We start from the raw sequence: 25,144 nt of genomic DNA on the forward strand, positions 1-25,144 counted from the left end.
AAAAAATGTAAGAAAAACGTGCAAAATTTTTTATTGTGTCTCATTATTTATTTCAAGTTTTATTCATCCCTTAAAGCAACAAATACATAAACTACGCATGTTGTGTTAAATAATTTTTGCCATGTCACGTGGTATACTGTTGACAACGTCAGAGCACAGTCGTCTACGTAGAGGACCAACGTGACCGCAGTGCTGTGTACGTAGGGCCATTCCTACGCCTACCTCATGCCCTCATTCTCTACGCGTGCGCTGTTAGAAGGGAGGGGGAGCAGCTTTTATCTTGAAATTTGACCCATTGCCGCGGCGCGTAGCGTTGCAAATTTTGGCAGACGTCATCATGAACGCCTCGTCTACGCATTGCGCTTGTCAGCTCAAAATTGTCAAACCTGGTGAGTGGCCCTTTAGGCGTGCACTCTTAAAAAATAGTAGAAATCTTGTAATCACATGCAAAGAGTTAGTAATAGGAGCTGTTACTTTCTTGGGTGCTTACTAACTTTTGTAACCTCTTTAATACGCAAGGTTGCTGACACTTCAAGGTTGCAACAGTTCTTTAGCACACTACTTCAGGCTTCAAATATTTTTGAGACCTCGTACTGTCGGAATAGTCAAATTTATACTGCACATTTGAAAGGAGACACGCTATACTCAGCTTCGCCAATGGCAAAGGTTCAACACAAAAGATTTTTTCAGAGGTGAAGCTCCTTACACCGTGGGTCGTATGTCCCGTGTTGTCGTAAAAACGAGTTGCACTGCATTGCATGTCAATAAAAATGGTGTCACAGCATATACCTAGAGCGAATGATGACGAGTGGGGCGAAGCGTTCGTCAGTCCGTCCATGCATCCGCTTTCGCCCCACTCGTTATCATTCACCTCGTAGATATGCTGTGATTTTTTTTTTTTTCAGTGGGGGGGGGCATAAAACAGCTTTTGAAAAGCATGAAAAGTGTCGTGGTGAAGGAGGTTTAGATTGCTTTCCTCTCCCTCCTGTATTTACGACCTCCTGGATCGGTGCACTTTTGGCTGGGTATTTTAGCTCCTAATAGTTATGATTGATAGAATCACCAAAGTCAAGTTCTCTCTCATTAATGCATTACCAACTGTATAGACCTAGCCTTCTGATCTTCACAAGAGTACAAGAGCAATTCTGATCTTCACAAGAGTACAAGAGCCACAAGAGCACAAGAGTACAAGAGTACAAGCGTAATTTGAAGCACATCTAACTTCATGTAATGTGTGTAATATTGCTGAGACAATAAGGCCTCACTATGCTGATCAGGTATTTTTTACTCATAGTCTTCATAACTACTGTAATCATTTAAATTTAACTCCAAAAAAATAAATAACTTTTGATATTTCACAAGGGTTTATTGAGCTAAAGTTCTGTACTTTGGTGTGTGATCGCTCAAGGGTTATGACAGCATGTGCTAGACGTCAATGATAGGCAGGCACAAGAAAAATGGATTCAAAATAGCCTGCTGGGGAGTCGAAACACATAGCAGTTCTTGGGCGTGGAGCGCTGTGCTTTCAGTACTAATCGACTGCAGCGCCACCTCTACGGGCAACACTAAAACCCCTTCATTGCGTCTGCTGCCGCTTTTTTAGCGCCAATCGTTGTTCCACCCCTGCTGCCTAGTTCCGGTTTTGGAGCTTCCTAAAGGCAGTTATTGCGCCACTTACTTCCGCTTTTTTTTTTTTTTCATCTTGTTTCTGAACATGTGAGACAGTGAATATTTTCTTTTATGATCAACAAGTGTTGTCTTGAGTTTCATCCTAAGCTTGTGACCAATGCCACCTCGCTGCTGCGCACGAGGCTGCCCGATCGGGTTGACGGCCGAGCGGTGGGACAACATGAATGAGGCGGGGTGGGTGGGTCAAGTAGTGAGAGCTTATCTTCCTCCCCGCTTGGTGGGACTGTTCGTGAGGTGGGTCATGAACCGGAAAAGCAGCAGAAACATCATGGCGGCAACTACTGGTTGTAGGAGAGGGGAAAAACGAGTTGGCGCTACTTCACCTAGCCGATGAAAAATGCATGTAGGGGCTTTACGCAACGCGGAAGACATCAGGCCGCATGGCGCGGTCACACCACTAAACAGCTTTAGTGTACTCCACCCCCAGTGAGAATGCAGAGTCCATCACACTACGTCTCTCTAGCCACCACAGCGTCAGCATGAGCCCGGGGACGCTCCCTGGATTTCGTGGCGACCGGTTGTGCGCCCGCGCGCTCCGCGCGCTCGCGACCTTCGGCGTTATCGTAGCTCTGGCCGACTGGGCTGGCCCTACGTCACCTCCTGTCGCCGGCTGTCTTCGGTGACAGCGCAGCTCTGACCTACTGGACCTGCTCTACGCCATCTACAGACGCCGACAACATCTCTCGCAAGTGTACCCCGTCCTCGGACTCCAGTGACCGTTCTTCGATCTTTCCTGTCTCTCCTATCCCCTCAGTTTGTTGTTGCTTCTTCTTCCTCTTTCCTATACCTTTACTTCTACCCTTTTATCCCTCCTTACCCCCATCCCTTTGTGAGCTCTGTGGCGGTGTCGCTCACTGAAGCAGGCAATAACGGGGCTCACTTTTCTCTTCCTTTCTCTTAAGAACCACTCCGCATGAGCCCGGAAGCGGTTTGATGGATAGAGAACCAATCAGCGCGCGGTTGGCAGTGACTTCCGCTATGTACAGCACTTTCGGTGCTTCCAGCTTCCACCCGCCTTGAATATATTAGGTTGTCGCCATGCTAGGTGTGACCCACAAATCTTGTGATTAGACTTAGCCAGTTCCTCGGAAGCTTCCCCAGCAAATACGCTCCGGATTTCTTCTCGCCTTTTCCGACCGCCATCCTCAAATTTGTCCGTAGAATTAGCAGGTTTGAGTATATTGGCCGAATATGTGACCTCAAAAATGTGTGTCAAGCTACGGGCTTGTGGTTCTTCTTATTCTCAATAACAGGCACTACAAGTAAAATAAAGAAAAGGCCTTTTGATGGCAGAGGGACTCATTCCCCTGAATATAGAACTGCAATTTGGCATAAAAGGTAAAATATGGATAAAACCTGTAATCAGGAATATTGTTTGTTCGCTAATCCATTCACAGACACCGCACACTGCTTGGCGACGTGTCAGATTCATTTCCTTTTGTCTCGTTGCGCTGGCCTGAGTGCTTTTCATGTGGTTGGCCGCCCTTTCTGGCAGCATTTATGTCACCACGCCGAGAGACACAACCCAAGAAAACACCAGCAAAACGCTGCAGGTAGTACAGCGCTAAAAAGGCCGTTAAACACTTTTTGATGAGGGTCGGAGAATGCTGCCAATCGGTAGTCGGGGCTGCCGAAAACATGCGAACCAATCATTATATCGCGGCATGCAGCCTGACATTTATAACGAAATGTCCGTCAGGTAAAAATTTATACCCATTTTCTCAACAAATCACGCTACAAAAATCACTGCGTCACAGGCCAAACATGGCTGATTTAAGCATGGCACGCTCAGCTGTTAGTGGGGCTGCCACAAGAGGTCGTAACTAGTTGACGACTGCGCGATATCACAGAAAATCCAGGCTCTTGCAGAAAAAAAAAGAAACGATGCTTAAGGTCCCGAGACGGGCAAGATGTATTTTCTTCCCCAAGTCACCCCACCCTGCTAAGCTTCCAGCGCTATTGTTGAGAAAAGAAAATGCAATTGCAGCATGTGACAAATTTTAGAAAGTCCGCTTGTACTAGATGAATTTTAAATATGTTTGAATTCGTGAAGCAGTAAGCTTTTTTAGTGAATCTATTCCATGGTTACTTTGAAGAGCGTTGCAGGACCTCTTTAAGCGCTCACCTGGGCACTACTGCGTCCTCTTTGGATGTCAGAACAAGCAGCGCAACAAGACAGCACTATTACTTTACACTGTCTGCGACGACCAAAACTTACATGTTGGTTTGGTGTTTTCAGCTTCACTGCCAGTGAATAATCGCACTTCACACAGAAAAACTAGAAGCCAAGTGAAAATGCGGGAGCACACCAGACGTGTGTACTCTAGTGTGGTTCAAACTAAAATTTGTTCTGCCAAAAAAAAAAAAAGTTGTAACACGGAGGACAGGTAAAAGCTGTTCGGACAGCTTCAGTAGCTGTGATTCCCTAGTAGCACAGAAACGTACAGCTAAGTGAAACCTAATAAAATAAGAGTACACAGACCTTTGCCATTTCGCCTCCACCGAAATGCGACCGCCGCGATCGGGATCAATCCCGCGACCTTTGCTTCAACAGCCAGTATCTTAGCCACTGATCCACCGTGGCGGACATGTTTTGTTATGTTCTTTAGTTATGTAGATTATAGCTGCAAGCAGTTGAAATTTTAACATTCGATTTCGTAATATCTTCAGCATTTCGATATGTAAACACTACAGGATGATGAACATTGCAAGCAGGCAAACTTCCCTAACCTGGCTGTTCTTGGAATCGTATCATTACTCTGCAATAAAGCAAACTTACGTAAATGACCCATTTTATAATTGTGCATTGATGGTTATTGTGGCGCTTTGTAGGCAAGCAATATGTTCATTTGCACATAAAAGCATGAATGTCTAGCTGCAAGCAACAAATGCAACAGGTATTGCATTCATTTGTTCATTTAGTTTATTTAGGCAAAAAGAAAATTTGTGTAGGTTGAAGTAACTAAAGGCAGACTACCTCTGCCTGGCTAAAGTCTCTTCACTCATAGATTTGCTCAGACGTCATAGAACAAAGAAAATAGATTTCTTTTTTAGGAACACAAAAGCAAATTCAAAAGTTAATTTTAACATGAAACATGTTAAAATATCACATTAAGATCAGCACCAGTTAGCCCATGGCAAAAACAGAAAAAACATATGAAGAATACAGAAACCAGGAGAATATTAGGTCTGAAAACTAGGTTCAATACAGATACAGTATACACATTTGCAGTGATGGAAGCAACATTTTGATTTTAGGAGCAGATTCCACAGAAGAAAAAGTGGTGCTCTGGAACAACCATAAGTGTTTTTGGAGAAGAAAAACTATGCTAGTATGGAATAACTATTGATGTTTCCGGAGCAGATGGCAAAATATTCCAAACCGTCCCTAGAGTTTAAGCGTCATCTAAACTTCTAGTAAATATGAATACTTATCAAATATATTGCATGTGCATAAGAACTTGAAATAACACAAAACAAGTAATCAAGCAGATGGATGTTCACTGAACACTAAGTAGGATGAGTGATCTATATTTGAAATGCCAATACTTGTAATAGATATCATATAAAAGCAACAAAGCTGAGCATCAAATCACAAAAGCAGCCATTGCCACATTCAACTTGTTAAAGGAATAGTTTAAAATCGGTACATGTGCTCTATGTTATTTTCATATTTTACCAGAATTGTCGGCCTTAAATATTTTGGAAGTAAAATATACAATTGAAACGCCACTTCTGTTGACATAAATGAGCTCAAAGCTGATAAAGTGGTAAATGTAATCAGTCCCCCATCAGTCATCATGATCAGCAGCAGTTAGTGTAGTTAGTACTCATTATGATGCTGAACTAATCTCGCACACATTCACAAAAATAGTCTGTCAGATAAATATATATCTATGTTAGTATATGCAAAATTCTCAATCTGCTAGTATAGAGCAAGTTGTTGTTTAGGCTCGCCGGATGGTCGCGCAATTAAAGTACACCGTTTTCAGTTTCCCAGATCTATCTTAAGGCAGTTCTGGAGTATTTATTGACAAAATTCACAATTTGGAGCACATTAAGCAGCATTTCTCTTTTTGGAGCAGTTTGGAGAAATTGTAGCAGCATTTCTATAACTTCATTTGAAAAAAAAAAAAAACATTTTCTAAGCATCATTATCATCATTAGCCTAACTATGCCCACTGCAGTGCATAAGCCTCTCCCATGATCCACCACTCAACCCAGTCTTGTGATTTTTGTTGCCACGTTATACCTGCAAACTTTTTAATCTCATCTGCCAACCAAACATTCTGTCTACCCCTAATGTGCTTGCTTTCTCTGGAAATCCAGTCAGTTATTCTTAATAAACAGCAGTTATCCTGCCTATGTGCTACGTGCCCGGCCCATGTCCATTTCTTCTCGATTTCAAGTATGATATCCTAAAACCCTGGTTCGTTCACTAATCCACTCTACTCTATTCTTGTCTCTAAAGATTACACCTATTATCTTCCTTTTCATCGCTCGCTGTGTCATCCTCAATTTAAGCTGAACACTGTTTGTAAGCATCTAGGTTTCTGCTCTGTAGGTAAGCACTGGCAAGACGCAGCTGTTATATACCTTCTTCTTGAAGGTTTATGGCACGTTAAGATTCATGATTTGAGAATGCTTGCCGAATGTGATCCATCCCTTTCTTATTCTTCTAGCTATTTTACTCTCATAATTTGGCTCTGTAGTTACTACCAGTCTCAAGTAGCATAAGCGAAAACTTCTAAATAAACCAAATTTGAGCAATCAGGCCATTTGACTTTATATTCAAATCAGTACAACCGAGAATCTGAGATTTGTCTGAATTAAAAACTTGAATAATCGGAATTTACTGTACATTCACACACCCAAAAGTCTATAACTGATATAAACTGTATTCAAGAGTCCTTCCTTATGTTCCAGTAAAACTGTCATTGAACATCTAATATTGGCCAAAAACATAGTAATGATAGAGGCCAGATGATCACAGTGTAAATCCGGTAATTCGTCAGTTCAGGAAAAAAAGAGACACCTTGTAGAGCTTGTTGCTTAAAACCCCTTTGCCTGGAGCAAAGAACTTACAGCTACATATCATCTAAAGCATTGCTTATTTGACAAATCATGAAGAAAAGATGCGAGGTGCTTGCTGAGGTCTCTCATCCTCCTGTCAGCAGTGTGCATTGTGTCGGGATGTGTCTTCACTCAGGGGTAATAGGCCACTGCACGAGAAATACAACGGAAACCACATCTGAGTACAACCGAAAAGCCCATACACTCAAGTGCATGTAAAGTTTAAAAGCAAATACATTATACTACAGAAATATAGTACAATATCGAGAATTCAAACTTTTGGTTAATGCAAATTAAATTTTCGGTTGGACTGCTATGTTTTAACACGAAAGTGTTTTATGCCGGGGCCCCACCACGGCTCCACTGACATGCTCCCGTCACCGGAAGTGACGGCTAAATATATACTAAGAGATTGCAATGAAAAAAAAAAAAACAAAAACAAAACAAAACAAGAAAGCAAACATTTATTTATTTATTTATCTTACCCTCAGGGTACACAGTACATTTCAGAGGGGAAGGGCATGCACAACAATGAAAAAAACAAGGAATACAAAGCTAATGGCATAAAAATGTTGTCACTTATTGGGGTACAAAGATTATTACTCCTAACAACTCACATCATAATAAAGCAAATGATAACACTAATTTTATTTTTATTACATGGTGAAGGCACAAAGCAATACAAATAAACTGTTCAACAAACATATATACAGGGGGTAATTAGGTAATCATTGTTTTAAGGACATTCTTAAATTAAATGGGTTCATTGATGCTTGTTATTGATGCAGGCAGGGAATTCCATTCATTACAAGTTCTTGGGAGGTATGATTGGGCATATTTTACTGTGTTGCAATGGAGGACTGTGACTTTTTGTTGGTGATTACGGCGAAGAGAAATGAACGGAGCAGCTTGGATTAAACGGGAAAGGAGTTTCGGATTATGATAGAATATTTTATGAAACAGGCAAATGCGAGTGCGCTTTTGGCGGGTAACTAGTGGGATGAGGTTTATAGATGCCTTCACTTGAGTTACACTAGCTGAACGATGGTAGTTAGCCAAATTGAAAAGAGCTGCACGATTTTGAATGGATTCCAACATGTGTGATAATGTTACCTGACCGGAGTCCCAAACAGATGAAGCGTATTCCATTTGAGGACGGACGTACGTGGTATATAGTAATAACTTTAGTGACGATGAAGCAAGAAAGAAGTTTCTTCGAAGGTAATTCAGTGTTTTATTAGCTTTGGACGCTATATGTTCTGTATACAATTTCCAGGACAAAGTGTTAGTTATGTGGACGCCGAGGTACCGGTAAGATGTTACAGTTTCAAGGGGGTGACTGTGAAGAAAGTAAGTTTGACAAGTTGTACTCGACCGAGAAATCCTCATAGACTTGCATTTTTGAATGTTTAGTTCCATTTTCCAAATATGACACCAATGAAGTATGTTATTGAGATCAGCCTGCAGAGAATGAACATCATTGTCATTAGATATTTTATGATAAATCACACAGTCGTCAGCGAACAAACAAATTTTGGAAGTAATAGTAGAAGGTAAGTCATTTACACGGAATCAAACCAGCAACCTCTTGATTCTCAGCGCGCGGTGCTAGCCACTATGCCACGGAACGAACCGTGTCTAGAATACTAAAGGCAAGGCATTTATATACACCATACACTGTTTGGTTGTCTCTAGAGCTTTGAAACTTTAGCAAGTTTTTGTTATCAGTGGCGAGATAGCGCAACGAGCTCGGGTTTGGGCGCGCTCTAAAAGTCGTTTCTTCCTCAAAACGCTGCCTCCACAATGTGTGGTCTCTCCAGCACGCGCGCTTATCAGACTCCTAATTAGAGAGAGGACCAAGGTCACATTGCATGCTGCGTGGCCGAGTTTACAAAAAGAGTGTTCTGATGACACACGACACAGGAAGAATTGTGACAGTTGTTTGCGCTTGTCCTAAGTATACTTATACGCTCGTTTTGAGTGTATTTCTGTTTTAACAGCGTGCTTAATGTATCGTGCTGTGACAGTTGTTAGTCTGCACTCGTTCTGTGTATGCTAACTTTTTAAGTGCTTTCTGCTTGAGGTGTGCGCTGCAAGTATTGAGCTGATTGCCGTTTTTAACATGGCCTCATAATTTGTTGCTGTTCCTGAAACAATGCACAATAAACACTCAACTATTTCTGTAAAGCTACGTTTCACTTTCGTATTATACTGTTTCCTATATAGGGGGATCAGCCATGTTTTTTTTTATCTATATGTTACAGCCACTCAATTCAATTCGCACTCCTCACCCCCTGCACAAATTCGATTAACACCAGTTTTTTGCTTGACTATGCCGATATATTTGCCGCCTTTGTTGCTTCCAGCTGAACTGCAAAAGTGCACCCAACTAGGCTGGTTAAACATGCAGCCCTGTACATGGGACGGTGAGAGAACGACTGATGAAGGCGCTGAACTCGGTGCCTTTGTCTGCTATTCCATGTCCAGCGCTGTTTGTTCACGTCTTATTCTAGCTGAACATTCAGCTGTTTGGCCACACTGTTGAACTTGCTCTGGCCTAAAGCGACAACACGCTGGTGGTTTCGTCGAGAGCAGCAGGTGAAGCGGTCGGTACAAGCCACCAGAGTAGCCTGGTAACACTGCCCTCCCCCTCCATTGGCCTCGTCTGGGTGAGCGGGCGATATTACTGGGGAAATCTCCTCGCGAGTTGACATCACTAGGCTCCATTTTTATCCCTTGAGAATTTGTCCCCCATGTGAATCGGGGGAAGAAAAAATTGCAGATCACACGATGATGACATCATGCATTAGCACACACTCAGTCACCTGTAATGTCCCACTTCTCCCCTGAGGATTTCTCGCGCGTGTGAATACCTATGTAGCTTCGTAATTACACTCCACAGAGCCCACAGGCATTTGCAGTCACACAGGCGTTTGGAAAATCATTGGACCGGTGGTGTACTGACTCAACAGTAAAGCACGTGCTACATCAATAGAGCAACCCACACCTCCGTTGAAGCTTCGATGGCTAGTGAGCAACGAAAACGGAAACAGCGAAGACATGCGAACATTGACAAGTGATGACAACGTGGCCACAGTTTCACTGCTTAACAACTTCTTAAAAACTAAATATATACTCACAGTAATATATATCAACAATTAATTGAAATGTTTAGACCAAAATTACAGGCACCTGTGCTTTCCAGAATCAGAATTTATTAATAAAAGTTGAGTGAAGTTATAAACGCGTTGTATACAGGAGGAGGTCCCATAGTCAAGAGACTGCATCGGGACCTCCTGTACAAAATAAACTCAGATAAAAAGCACATCATAGTAGCAACAGTAGCGAGATCAGTTATTTAAGAAACATTGAAAAATAATACATGTGATTACATAAAATAATTCGCTTTTAACATATCACAGCAAAAGAAAAATGACAAGAGAAGAGGAAAAAACAAACAAACAAGTAATACAACAGTGATCTATACACAAAATACACTGAACACCAAAGCATGTGTATCCTAAATGAAAGACAAAGTTACTCTTTCGTTATTCGAAATAAAGTAAGTGCATTTTTAGTTCCTTCTTAAAACGATGTAATGGTCTTGAGGTTTTTATAAGGGGAAGAATGTTCCAAAGTGAAATAAAAGTGAATGCTACAGTTTGCTTCCCGTAGTTAGTCCGAATTTTGGGTAAAAGAAAATTGTTGTTCATCGCGAACCGAGTAGTGCTATAGATCATGAGATTATATGATGGAAAAATGGCTGGCAAAAGTTTGTTATTCATAAGCTTGTAGAAAAAAATACCTAGGTTGTATTTAGTGAGTTCAGTTATGGTGAGAATGTTATTTTCGCGTAGTAGTGATTTGGCATTGGAAAGGCGTGGGCTGCAAGTAATTATTCTTATAGTATGGTTCTGGACAATCTGGAGGGACGCAATATGAGTATTGTATGCATTTCCCCAGCATGTTATACCATAAGTGAAATGAGAAGGAACGAAGGAGTAATAGAGAGACAGCAATGTGGTGCGTGAACTTGGGCTATGAGAGAGGCAGTGGGGACCAAAACTGATATGTGGTATTGATGGTACGTTACGCTGATGAGAATTGAATACAACAAATTTGGTTTTAGTAGCATTAATAGATAACATGTTGGTATTACACCACTTGAAAATATTATCTAAATCAGCCTCCAATATATTAACGAGAGATGAGATACCTTTATGAGAGGCGAATATAGTCGTATCGTGGGCGTACAGAATGCACTGGGATGAAGAAAGACAATTAGGTAAATCATTAATATAAATCAAAAACAAAATTGGCCCCAGAATAGAGCCTTGGGGCACACCGATGTCAGTAGTTCGCTGTCGAAAATGAATGCCTGATATAGAAACAACTTGAACTCTGTTATACATATAAGTAGCTTTTTATTAGACGCCAATTGACTCGAGTTTAGTGAACAGAATATTATGATTTATACTGTCAAATGCGTTTGTTAGATCGATGAATACTGAGGCAACTAGAAATCCTTCGTCGATTAACATTTTTAGCTGATCAGTAATATGAATAAGCGCTATGTCAGTTGAATGTTTATGGCGGAACCCAAACTGACAAGAAGAGAGGATGTTAAACTTAGAGAGGTATTTTGTTAACCGTGTTTCAATTAGCTTCTCAATTACTTTTCCAAAGAACGGCAATATACAAATGGGTCTATAGTTATGTAATAAAGATCTGTTGCCTTTTTTTAGTACAGGTATCACTTTGCCACGCTAAGTTCACGAGGAAATATACCATTTTTAAATAATAAATTAACAATAAATGAAAATATATCAGCTATTAGGTGCACAATAGATTTAATGTTAGCGGGATAGATCTCATCTATTCCAGCATTTGTCAATTTAGATTACATTTTACAGCAATGGCTTCGTCCAGTGTAGTAGGAAATAGGAAGAATGAGTGGGGTAAACGAGTCATGTTGATAATTTCTGAAGGAGAATTTGAATTATCCGGGAAGAAGAAACTACTGAAATCCTCAGCTATATCGGAAGGACAATCATGATCTATTCTGTCAATTAAAATTTGACGTACCTCGTCTTGCCGCGTGTTTCTATTTAAAAAAGAATCGACAATCTCCCATTTCTTTTTAGCGTTGTTAGCTGCCTGTAAGATTCTTTTTTCAAAATAAAACTTTTTTGCAGCTTTAAGTTCGCAGTTAAGAATATTACCGTATGTACTTGCATAGTTCTCGCTCTTTTTTTTTTTTTTTGCCAGAACACCGAAGCAAAGTTGGGGGGTGCGAGAATTACGCGGGGAAAACTTTCTACGAAAACGCAGACAGTGAAAAAGAAAACGAAGTGGCCGCAAATCGGAATTCTCACACCAGCAACTAACAGCAAGCTTTAAGAAGTACTAATTAGAACTTACCTCAACAATAAAAGCAGAGGTTCAATACAAGGCAAGATTTACTTGAGACACAAAAAGTGGAAGCAAATAGTCGAAAATTAGAATACCATACGCGAAGCTTGTGGGCATTGCGGGTGTAGCGGTAGCGGTCGACGCTCAACAGGAGCCCTCAAAAAGTAAGCGTAGGATGTCAGTATTGGGCTGATGGCTATTTAACAGAATCATCCGCAGTTCCCTTCTGAAGAAATGAAGTTTACCATCAATCCCAGTTTTAGGCACACAGCAGGCCCAACGCGTCTTGGTGTCGTTAAGCAGCCGTCACCAGTAGCGAACACAAAATTTGAAGGCTCCGAAGGGCCTACCGGCGGCCCTGTTGCCATTCTTTAGTGCATTATCTATCACTTGCAACCTGAAGCAGCCGTGTGGCTTCAGTATCGCCCCATAACGTGCCAAGATTACCAACACAACACGCAAAACATGCCGCAACGCGCACTGGCCACTTCGGCTTGGCTTAAATTGGATTGAATCTCCGTGCAATAGTACGCTTGATGCTTAAGAAATGGCGCCAGATGGTGCGCCCTATCATCATCAATGGCTGGAACGAGCAGATGACATTATTGCGGCAGTTTTCGGGGGTGCGATAATTTCTCGAGGAAAAAAAATTGTATTTTTTTCTTGGGCGATGTGGGGGGTGCGAGAATTATGCGAGTGCGAGGCTTACGCGAGTAAATACGGTACATAAGTTCCTATAACGAGAACGTAATTTCTTGTTAAATGGTTGTTTTTTAGTTTTCCTATATAAATTATCTCTTTTGCGCATTTCTGCCAATAGCTGTTGCAAGATCCACGGATTGTGAGCAAAAGCAACAATTTTTTTTACATTTCTTTTTGGAAGTGAACTTCCTTAAATGCAATGTAATTAGTGAAATAAATGTTGAAAACACTTTCTGTGAATCGTTCATTGACTTAATTTCAGACCAGTTGGTGTTAGCAATGGCCGTTATGAAGCCATCTTTATCTAAAATATATCTGGTGCGAGAAGAAGTACAAAAGAGTACATTAGTTTTGAAGCATAAGGCGAGCTTTAAGCATCACTAATGTCTACGTGCAAAACTTTTGCCTCTGGTTGATCAAGCAGGTTAGAGAGAGTGTGATCAATAAGTTTTCCTGAGCCGTTAAAATCTTCATGTGTCGGAACGTCAATTAAACAGTCGTATCCATGACCGTGAAACAAACTGGTATAGTTAATACAGGCAGGTGATGCTTCATCAAGTAAGCTGATGTTGATGTCAGCCATTATGATGACATTTTTGTTTTCTAGTGAAATAGTATGCAAAAAAATGGTCAAGACAGGTACAGAAATCCTTAACTGATGATGAAGGAGAGCGGTAGATGCAGCCAAATATGAGGTTCTTCTTATCTCTAGTTAAAAAGCAGTTATCAGTCTCAATCCAAACGGATTCACAATTGGCAACAGTTAGTGCTAGGTCATGTCTTCATCGATAAGCAATACCAGAAGAAACATATATAGCTGCACCACCATGATTGTTCGCTACTCTATTGCAGTACTCAGATTTATAATTATGAAAGCAATACGAATTTTTGTCATTGTTAGATAACCAAGCTTTAGTTATGGTGATCAACGAAAACGAGCAAGATAGCTAAGTGAAAAAATCGTCAATAATGCCAAAGTGTCCAAGAAGACTTCTCGTGTTAAAGTGAATTATGGAATGAAATTCATTCAAGAAAGAATGCACTTAATCTAGTTTTAATGTGGAAGCCATATTTGTTGCACCAAATAATTAAACAATAAGCTCTATTCTATTCTGTTTAGGTCGGATTCATCTCGAATCTGCAGAGCTTTACTGTTAATTATTTTTCTAGCTTTGATTTGGCAGTTGTCCGTCCACAGGAACATCCAGTTTTTCTCTTTTTTCAGAGTTAGAGCTTTGGAGAAGAGAGCCTTGTTACATGCGTTCAGGTGCTCACTTACAAACACGGGATAATTGTGAGGGCCAGGGAATCCGATGTCACTAAGACAGAGCTTGGCTTTACGCGCTTTGCTAACAAATTCAGCCTTCTTGGCTCTAGAACAAAATTGTGCGATGATGTTTTTCTTGTTATTTGATCGAGTAGGCAAGCGATGAACAATATCCAGACTATTCGACGATATGGGACAACCAATTTCATCCCCCACAGATTTGATGATTTCAACACAATCTTTTTCTTAGGAACAGAAAACTCCCTTGATTTCGACGTTGCTAAGGCGAGAGTACTGTTCAAGCTCCTCGACCCTGCGGGTCAATGATTGGTTCTGGTACCTCAGTTGCTTGTTTTCATCTGTTGATGTAGTGTTCCGGCTACGCAGCTCCTCAACAAGTGCATTCAAGTGCTCAGCACTGGTATTCAGCGAACAAACTTCTCTCTTAAGTTCAACAACATCGATTCCAGATTCTTCCATCCTCAGTAGGATCTTACCAAACATGAGCTCATGCGTGCCTTCAGTTGTTCAGTTTATCTTACAACTCATCCACTCTTTCAGACAGTTCTGCATTCGTCGGCATGATACAGGTATGAAAAAAAAAAAGAAAACTCAGGGAAAAAGAGAAAAACAAAAGAACACTTGGTGGCAGCAGCAGCAGCAGCAGTGAAAAATAAATAACAAGAAAAAAAGCCTACGTAGGAATACCTGCGTAAAAGAGAGGATAGGCTTAGATGGCAATCGGAGGATGCCGCTGCTGCCAGTGAAGAGTGGGCATCGATGCCGGCTTGTTTATAGGGCTAGCCGCGATAGCAGCGATCTCCAGCGGTGAATTTGTCGATGCCAGCAACACAGCTCGAAGCGGCTGCACAGTCGCAGATTCACCCCATGTGGGTGATTCAGCGCCGTCCAAGAGAGTGAATCGGCAGTACAGCACCACGAAGACGATCACCGAAGAAACAGCTACCGACAAGGACGGCTGCGTAAAACAGAGGATAGGCTTAGATGGCGATCGGAGGATGCCGCTGCTGCCAATAAATGTATCTATATATATTTATACCATTGCACTTACGATAACACAAAAACAAAAATAATGATTTGATTGACATGTAAGGTTTAACGTCCCGAAACCACCATATGATTATGAGAGACGCTGTAGTAAAGGGCTCCAGAAATTTTGACCACCTGGGGTTCTTTAATGTGCACCCAAATCTGAGCACACGGGCAAACAGCTTTTTCAAAACAATGATTTGCAGCACCAAAAATTTCATCGAGAAACACCTGAGCCACTGAATGGCTATTGAAGACTGCCTTGTAGCAGTGTGACCACTTATTAAGTCAATGGAGCTGCGGCGTTCAACGGCCATCGATTCGGTGGCCTTTTAAAAGCGCCCGTATGACACAGGCATTACAAGAAAATTTCCGCTTGGGCTAGTTGGTTGAGATGCATGGTATAGCTGTTGTTTAAAAGGACAAAGAAAGACTACGAAGGAACGCTTGTTCTGTGTTCTTTTGTAGTCCTTTGTGTGCTTAAACAACAGCTATACCATATGCAGGTATTACACTGCTAAGGCTGCATCCACTTACTTTGCAGAGCATCGCGTTTCTGAGGGGACAGCCCAGGCTTGGTTTTTCCTCTCTGGTACACGAACCTCGGGCACACGGTTCCTGTGACCCTTCGATTCAACAGCTCTTCCCGTTTCCAGAGGCACCTCATCAATGCTCTCGAAAAGGTCCCATCTGCACGAAACTCCTTCAGCAAGGACCACTCTCCAGCGGGGATAAAATAGCCATTGCCGATGTGGATCTGTAAAAAAAAAACCAGATACCACTACTCTTACTCCCTGAAATCCAAAAACAATGCATGTACTTAAAAGAAGACACAACTATTCGGTAGGCTTGAGCAAACATTCGAATGCTTTGAATAGTCCAACGAATAGTACTGTATTCGAATTTGCGTCAACCATAATTTGAATTCTTAAAATTTCGAAGCATTCGAAATGAACGAATAGATTAGACTTGCACGAATAGTAATATTAGGTTTGAAGCAAATAGTGATTTTGGTTGAATAATTTTGAATCGAATTCGAATGATAAGTATGACATGTAAAAAAATTGAAATATTTATTATGACCTAACTAACCTGCACAATATTTTTTAAAATTGAAATAGGGGCTCTATGCAAATGACACCTTTTTTTCCTTTAAAGGAAGTCAAAACAGCTTTGAGTAGAAGCAAGATTTGGGTTTTGGTAAGATGCGAGTGATAACGTGTAAAATATGTAACATTTTAAAATTTATTATACATGGAGCCTATAAGCCATCATAACAAGCTTCCAAGCTTAGTAATATGATGAATTGATTTGCGGGTAATATGTTCATTTAAAGGGGCCTTGCAACTTTTTTTTTTTTTTTTTCAAGCAGCCATGAAATAGATTCAGTAAAGAAGATTATTGCCTCAAGAATACACCACAACAAAATTTTTAGAATCCGTCTGGAACAAGCGGAGTTTCAAAGATTTGCCACACTCTGAAATTGCATTCTTTCTTCTCGTGCCGACAAAAGGCTGCAAGCTAAGCAGAGATGGATGGCACGGGAAAAGAAAATATGTCACGTGCGCCTCCTGACTTTGAGCACTTTTTCTTTTTTTTTTTCTTCGATTAGCCCACCTTTCAGTGCGATCGTGCACGTACGTGTGGAAGAGTGATGGGCTTGCGCGGTGTCCCCAGTAACAACTGGGCGCGCCATGCTCAAATCAGTCAATGGTTGTGACAAGTGATTTCTAAGCTTGCAGTGTCATTTGCCATGAAGAGAGTAATTTTTTGCTTATTTGGACAATTTATTGTGAATAATAGGCTGCGTGCTTCGCTATAATGTTTGGCTCGCATGCTTTTGGTTGCCTAGATTACCGATTGGAAGCCTTTTCTGACCATGCTCAATAAGTTTTGCAGGGCTCCCTTAAATGTGAAAGGGGGATTTGCGGCAAAGTGGATTTCATTACATAAACGCGTTCATGGCTTAGCATCCCTCCACCGCAGTAAAACCATATTTACAGGCAGTCACATGCGGATTAATATAGTACTCTTACTTCAAACTTCAAAATTTCAAAATTTAAATTCTTATCGAAGTGAATTCAAACATTTTAATATGCATTGAAATATTCGAAGAATTCAAATATTCGCACAGGCCTAGAATAGATCTATAACAGTCCGCATGTAACCACCTGTAAAAGTGGTTTCACTATGGTGGAGCAATGCTAAGGCATGAGAACGCCTTTCAAACAAATATCCACACTGGCACGAATCCCCACTTCAAGGTTAAATGAACCTATCCTCACATTGTTTCATCATTGCTCAAGCTTAAAATTTTGTTATACCTGCTTATATGCTCCTAGTAAATCTTAAAACCACATAATTTACAGGTTCTCACTTGCATTCTACTGAAAATCAAAACCTGCAACTATTTGAAGTTTTTCCCACTTCCTTTGAACCAAAACGAATCCCACTTGCACAGGCTGTTTCAATTTTTTAAAATACTATGCAGGGTTAGTTGGGCCATGTCAAATATGTCTTTTTTAAAATTGTGTGACATAAACTATTCGAATTCGGTTCAAAACTATTCGACCTAAATCACTATTTGCTTTGGTCTCGCTTCAAACCTAAAATTTACCATTTGCACAAGCCTACTATTTGGGGTCTCGATTGGCTACGTAACGTGGGATACCTAAGCACAGTCACCAGTGTTCCCTTGTGTTCCTGAGGCAAACCTCAGCATGAGGATAAAGTCAGTGAGAGTTTATTTTTCTTAAACACCCCAGGTGGGCTTTTTACATGAAGAGCAGGCTCACTAATGTTAACATACAAATCTGTACATATCTCACAATTAAATCATCATCAGCCTGACTGCGTCCACTGCAAGACAAAGGTATCTCCCTTGGTCTACCAGTTAACCCAATCCTGTGCTTGCTGCTGCCAATTTATACCCGCAAACTTCTTAGTCTCATCTGCCCACCTAACCTTTTGTCTACCCCTAACCCGCTTGCCTTCTTTGGGAATCCTGTCAGTTACCCTTAATGACCAGCGGTTATCCTGTCTACGCGCTACATGCCCGGCCCATGTCCATTTTCTCTTTTTGATTTCAACTATGATATCCTTAACCCCCGTTTCTTCCCTAATCCACTCTGCTCTCTTCTTGTCTCTTAAGGTTGCACCTACCATTTTTCTTTCCATTGCTCGCTGCGTCGTCCTCAATTTAGGCTGAACCCTCTTTGTAAGTTTCCAGGTTTCTGCTCCGTAGCTAAGTACCAGCAAGATACAACTGTCATATACCTTCCTCTTGAGGGATAGTGGCAATCTACCTGTCATAATTTGAGAGTGCTTGCCAAATGTGCTCCACCCCATTCTTATTCTTCTACTTACTTCAATCTCGTGGTTCGGCTCCGCGGTTATTACCTGCCCTAAGTAGACTTAGTCTTTTACAATTTGAAGTGCACTATTACCTATCTCAAAGCGCTGCTCTCTTACGAGGTTGTTGTACATTACTTTCGTTTTCAGCAGATTAATTTTAGGACCAACCTTTCTGCTCTCCTTGTCTAACTCCGTAATCATGAGTTGCAATTCGTCTCCCGAGTTACTCAGCAATGCAATGTCATTTGGCAAAGCGCAGGTTACTATAGTATTCCCCATTGACTCTTATCCCTAACTGCTCCCATTCTAGGCATCTGAAAACCTCCTGTAAGCACACAGTAAACAGCGTTGGGGAGATTGTGTCCCCCTGCCTTACACCCTTCTTGATTAATATTTTGTTGCTTTCTTTATGAAGCACTATGATAGCAATTGATCCCCTGTAGATTTCTTCCAGGATGTTTATATATACTTCATCGACGCCCTGATTCCTCAGTGTCTGCATGACGGCTGATATTTCTACTGAATCAAACGCCATCTCATAATCTATTAAGGCTATGTATAGTGGTTGGTTATATTCTGAGCATTTCTCATTACCTGATTGATAGTATGAATGTGGTTGATTGTTGAGTAGCCTGTTCGAAATCCTGCTTGTTCCTTTGGTTGATTGAAGTCTAATGTTTTCTTTACTCTGTTAGCAATTACCTTTGTAAATAGCTTGTATACTACAGGAAGCAAGCTGATCGGCCTGTAATTCTTCAACTCCTTGTCACCTCCTTTCTTATGTATTAAGATGATGTTAGCATTTTTCCAAGACTCTGGTACTCTTCCCGCCAGGAGACACCTCGTAAACAGGGTGGCTAGTTTTTCTAACACAATCTGTCCTCCACCTTTTAGCAGATCTGATGTTACCTGATCCTCACCAGCAGCTTTGCCTCTTTGCATGCTCCCCAAAGCTTCTTCTATCATTACTGGTGGGGTGTCATCTGGGTTACTGCTAGTTCTTATAGTAAGGTTGTGGTTGTCTCGGCTACTGTACAAATCTCTGTTAAACTCCTACACTACTTTAGCTATCCTATCCATATTGGTAGTTACTTTACCTTCTTCTATTTGACGCTTCTTAATGAGATTCTTCGTTTCCTGGTAAAGCTTGCCAGTGTCCTGTCTAACTACCTTGCCTCCAACTTCCATTGCACACTCCGTAATGATACCTGTCAGATTATCATTCATTGTATTTACGCCAAGGTTGGTTTCTTCACTAAGAGACAAGTACCTGTCCTGAAGCGAGACGCTGAATTCCTGTACTTTTCCTCTCAGTGCTAGCTCATTGATTGGCTTCTTGCGTATCAGTTTCTGTCGTTCCTTCTTCAAGTCTAGGCGAATTCAAGACCGTACCATTCTATGGTCACTGCATCGTACCTTGCCAACCACTTCCACATCCTGCACGATGCCTGGGTGTGCACTCATTATAAAGCCTATTTCATCCTTATTTTCGCTATTAGGACTCCTCCATGTGCACTTGTGTTTTCCTCGTTTTCGGTAGAAGGTATTCAAAATCCGTAAATTATTGCGTTCTGCGAATCCTACTAGTAGCTCTCCTCTGGTGTTTCTAGTAACGATGCCATAATTTCCTACTGCCTGGTCTCCAGCCTGCTTCTTCCCTACCTTTGCATTAAAGTCTTTCATCAGTATAGTATACTGTGTTTTTACCTTACTCATTGCAGATTCCACATCTTCATAGAAGCTTTCAACTCAAGCGTCATCATGGCTGGATGTAGGCGCGTAAGCCTGTACCACCTTCATCTTGTATCTCTTATTCAGTTTAATTACGATACCTACCACCCTTTCATTAATGCTATAGTATTCCTCTATGTTGCCAGCTATGTTTCTGTGAATTAGGAACCCCACTCCCAGTTCTCTTCTGTCAGCCAAGCCCCTATAGCAAAGGACGTGCCCATTCTATAGCACCGTATATGCCTCATCTGTCCTCCTAACCTCACTGAGCCCTATTATACCCCATTTAACGCCCTCTAGCTCCTCGAATAGTACAGCTAGACTTCCCTCACTAGATAAGGTTCTAGCGTTAAACGTTGCCAAGTTCAGGTTCCAATGGCGGCCTGTCCGGATCCAGAGATTCTTAGCACCCTCTGCTGCGTTGCAGATCTGACCCCCGCCGTGGTCAGTTGCTTCGCAGCTGCTGGGGACTGAGGGCCGTGAGTTAATTGACGTATGCATGTGGGAGGTAGTGGCCAGATACTGCACCAGGGTGGCCAATCCTTCTCTGGTGAAGGAGTGCGCTGCCGGCGGTGTTTGCCGGTGAGGCCGCACCCCAGGCCTCTTAATGCAGTTCCATCAACACGCGGATTTTTTTTTTAATCCGGTTGGCAACTGAGCGGCACCATGATTTGAGACACGGACCTTTTGCACGCGAGGCGGATGCTTTAACCACTACGCCATTGCCGCACAATCATATACACATCTTTATATTTTACAGACAATGAAGACGACTTGCAGAGACATCAAACACACACACAGGAATATTAACAGACATAGATAACATTTAAAGCAGTAAATACTTGGAGGCTATCGGGTGGACAATGGTCAGGTACATGTAAAAATTATGATGGGCACATTATGTCGGCACCTGCAGAAGAAAGGTCATTCTAGTCTTCCACTATGAGAAAAAAACAAAAAAAAATGCTGAGAATGATAATGTCGAGCATGTATTAATGAAATTTGATGCTGGTGGCTTCTTCGAAATGGCACGTGCAATGCGATGCAGCCAGTAATACAACTATTAATACTTCCCTTGTATCTGCGCTAAGTAGAGATCAAGAACCTAAGGCGCCCAGCTGTCACGCGCTTTGCACGCTGCGAGTTCGCGGGACCATATCTTTTGCGATTAGTCGATTGGCTCTGGAAACATGACATCATTTTGAATGCAATGCAATGAACACAATAGCAACAAATTGTAACGTTTTATGAAGTAAGGCGGGCAGCCAGCTTTTCTGAATCTGACATCCCGGAACTCCTACAAAATGCTGGTGTAAGTAAATACAGGGTTAAGACGGCCGAGACTGAATTTGAAGAAGTTTCTGGAGCAGCAAAATTTTGATTTTGGAGCAGGCAATTCTTGCTTTGGAGCAGTGAGTGGCATTTTATATGTCATCCTAGGAGCTTGAAAAAAAAAATTTAGCAACGTGGGGACAAGTGCATATTGGCTTATATTACACATTACACTGAAACAGAATTTGAAAAATGTTTTTGCACAGATTATTGCCAAGTATGCACTGCACTACTTTTTAAATACCACATGACTTATCTAGCCCTCGCAACAAACATGTGAAATAATATTAAAAAAAAAAAGGTTTTGAAAACTCGGTTCATTAGAAACATTAAAATGCACCACACCCATAAAGAATAAAAACATTGTGATTGCACAGGAATCATAGTTCCGTAACAATGGGCCTCCCCTTAAAAACAGTGACATTATTTAGCATATTACTGCATTCACTTTTCATACGTCTGCTTCTCTATCTGCTCAACTGCGCAGTTGGCACAGCATCAAGAATACTGCAAACTTTTAACAGGCAAGAAAAGTGCCCTGCACTACTTTTAACAGGCAAGAAAAGTGCCCTGCACTACTGTACGTGGCCACCTCGTACTGGAACGCATTCAATAGTGCGGTAAAAAAGCCAAAAAACCTCGCCACTCTGACTATCTTGTGAAATGTGTGTGTATGGCACTAAGCGGTAAGCGAATGGTACTCGTAACGCCTCTCAAATGTGTGCAACAACACATTATTAATACTGCCCACATTGGCCTGTTCTATTTTCTTTAATATCGTATGCCATCACCGTTGATCCAGAACTCCCAAAAACACAGAGACTTGCGATTGCCACCCATGCCGCTCCGTGACTTGCGTGAAGCACTCGCACCGCACAGCGCAGCTAGGTAAGTGATGTGTCCACATAAAACGAACCACCGAACGTACGAAGGCCAGATTTGTTGCAAAAAAAGAAAGAAAGAAAAAAAAAACAAGAATGCATGCCAGTCATCGAGCGAAACATCAGTCTAATATAAAGCTAAGCCTAACAGCTCATGCAGAACAGAGCCGGCACAACACAGTGACGCCTCCTTAAAGCTGATTCTGAGTTTAGATTACAAAATGGAGCCATATCAGAAATCACCGCTTATGAAACCTGTGCCACTAATCTCCGACGCGGCATGAGTCATTAATGAAGCGCTGAGGTGCCCATTCAAAATGGTTTAACGCACATTATGTGCATCAAAGCTTCGCAAATCGTGCAAGTTTCATAGCATGCACTATGAACGAGTCTCCAGTGCTGCTACAAAGTGGGTCTCTTGCTACCTGCAGACACGATATGTGAATTTGGCATGCAATGGCTTTTTTTATCACAAAATTCAATAAAGTTTGCTTATCTAACTAAATTAATTGCTAATGGGGTAAACCAAGAGCGGGTTGCACGCATTCTGACACTCACGGAACCAAGTTTGAGAACCAACACGCCAGAGCATCCAGGAGACACGTCACATGCAGAGGGATGTCAGAACGCATGCGTGTAGGTGACTGCACGCAGTAGAGTCGACACGAAAACCACAACGACCGGAGGAACCTGCTGCGCACAACAAAGTACCCGAGAGGTAACCCCGCTACGGATGTCACTCGGTTAGTGTGGCTAACTCTGTGATTTTCGCTAAGTGAGAGTGGCGCAAGAACACACAGCTTAGATAGCAACAGCTTGATGCATGGAAGCACATTTTTGCAGGGTCGCACATAGAATTTACAACAGCCTAGAGGAGACTATGGTAGCACCATGGGAGCTTTCATCATCAGAAAGATGCAAAGTAGAAAACATGCTTGGGTGCGTCTCATTTTCTTGGTATTCCTGGTGCTATTAAGAAAACTATGTAGTTGAAGCTGAGTTTGGCATCAAAATTCTTGCTTTGTGGCTCTTTCGGAACAGTTTGGTGGACTTTTCATGATTTTTGTGTTTTTGGAGCAGCTCGGTGCAAGAAAATGGAAACGTATCGAAAATGCTCAAAATGCACAGTTTTTGTCACCCGTGCAAATACGGTCGCTCTAGAGAGAAGTGCTTTTTTCACACAGTCTTTATGCCTTAATGCTTGCCGAGATAGCACGTACGCCGTGCCGTAAAAATCAAAGTTTGCAGATGCTACTCGACCCCCCCCTACCCCCGCCCTTTTGTTTCGAGCTCGTTCAAGACAGGTGGTTTCTTTTTTGTTTGAGATGGGCATTCGATGACAGTTCTAAAATGTGAGGAGATGTTATCGTATGCATCCTTCATGCGATCGAGACGGGCGGGTTCATTTGACGTCAGCTGTAGCAGCGCTCACTCACTTCTACCCGCTCATAAAACTTACTATGTGCGGGGGCATGTTATCATTTTTAACTTGTTACGGAACATGGCAGCAATGGCGAAAACCTACTGACTGTGTCCTATTTGCTATTGCAAAATAAGTGTTTTGGGTGAGCACTGTTTTCAGTACCTTTTTTATTTCATTATTTGTACATTTATTTTTAGAATTTTGTATCAAACCTGCATATAATGAAATTCTCTTTATAAAGAACTCTTTAGAAAATCAGTGAGTTTTGTTATACACTCAAACCTTGATAAAACGAATTCGTATATAATGAATTATCGGTTACAGTTGAACCCCGCTAGAAAGAAAAAGGCTTCAACAGAATTCCCACTACAACGAAAAATTCACGTTTCCCCGCCAGCAGTCCATAGGAGTCAATGCATAAATACTGTCGCCACAACGAACATTTTTTCTTCTGCCGCCCCGCTTTAACGAAATTTAACGATGCGATTCCAGGCTCAGATACTTATTGCTATACAGTAACCCGAATATTTAACATTTTTATGCATTTTCAGATCCTGAAAATATGTTAACGAAGTCTAAAACATGCATTGGCACCACCAGAAACCACCGCTGTTCAGCAAGCACGGGCGCCGCCATTGCTCGATAGCGATGGCAACGAGATTTCCCTGTTTTGCCAAAAAAGAGGGATGTGGTTGTCTAGACAGTTGCCTGAACGGTTGCCTCGAAAAGAAGGTTGTGTACCACTTTGAAACTCTTACGTACCGGCTGACAATGATGCAACAATCGAGCAAGTTTGTGGCGATGGACCTCGATGCATTTGTTCCTTTCGAAATCTCCAGCTTGCTTGTGCTCCCTGATGTAATGGAAATAAATCATTGGGACGGAGCTTTGATTGCAGACAGGTTTCCACCGCATACACGGGATGTGTTAATAGATGGCTGTAGCCACCCAAGCCACACATTCCAAAACTGAACTTGTCAAACACTGCTGGTAAACGAGGCATGCCTTCAACTTGAGTAATGCGACAATGCTGGCTCGGAAACAAAGGTGGGGCAAGAGAAAGCTTCATGAGTCGTGGTTCATCTGCCACGACAAGTCGACATTCAACAACATTCGTGGTCTTTTACCAGATGTGTACAGAGGCATACAAAACTAGAAGTAGACTGGGTGACCTTCACTCATTTGGTGTCAGTGCATACTGAGGATGCCACCTCCATAGGTGGTGAAATG

General features: G+C 41.7%; 1 protein-coding gene and 1 long non-coding RNA gene across 4 annotated transcripts in view; one reads left to right on the forward strand and one right to left on the reverse strand.

Annotated features, from left to right (window-relative positions):
- The first annotated feature begins 337 nt into the window (after window positions 1–337).
- Window positions 338–25,144, forward strand: part of LOC142769347 (uncharacterized) — a 77,680-nt gene continuing 52,873 nt past the window's right edge. Inside the window, exon 1 of the long non-coding RNA XR_012885789.1 lies at window positions 338–389. This is a non-coding gene — a long non-coding RNA (uncharacterized LOC142769347). The remainder of the gene's footprint in view (window positions 390–25,144) is intronic.
- LOC119164584 (uncharacterized) overlaps window positions 4,590–25,144 on the reverse strand; it is a 40,368-nt gene continuing 19,813 nt past the window's right edge. Inside the window, exons 2-4 of one of the 3 annotated variants that reach the window (XR_012885788.1) lie at window positions 15,731–15,950; window positions 14,852–15,122; window positions 4,590–6,911 (exon numbers count right to left, since the gene is read on the reverse strand). Coding sequence is in view for 1 of the 3 variants with exons in the window: in XM_075872508.1 (XP_075728623.1) it covers window positions 6,895–6,911; window positions 15,731–15,950 (237 nt within the window). In the remaining 2 variants the exon portion in view is untranslated. The other 2 variants (XR_005108880.2, XM_075872508.1) reach the window with 2 other exon arrangements.

This window comes from Rhipicephalus microplus, chromosome 8 (genome assembly GCF_043290135.1).
Source record: "Rhipicephalus microplus isolate Deutch F79 chromosome 8, USDA_Rmic, whole genome shotgun sequence".
Taxonomy (NCBI): domain Eukaryota; kingdom Metazoa; phylum Arthropoda; class Arachnida; order Ixodida; family Ixodidae; genus Rhipicephalus; species Rhipicephalus microplus.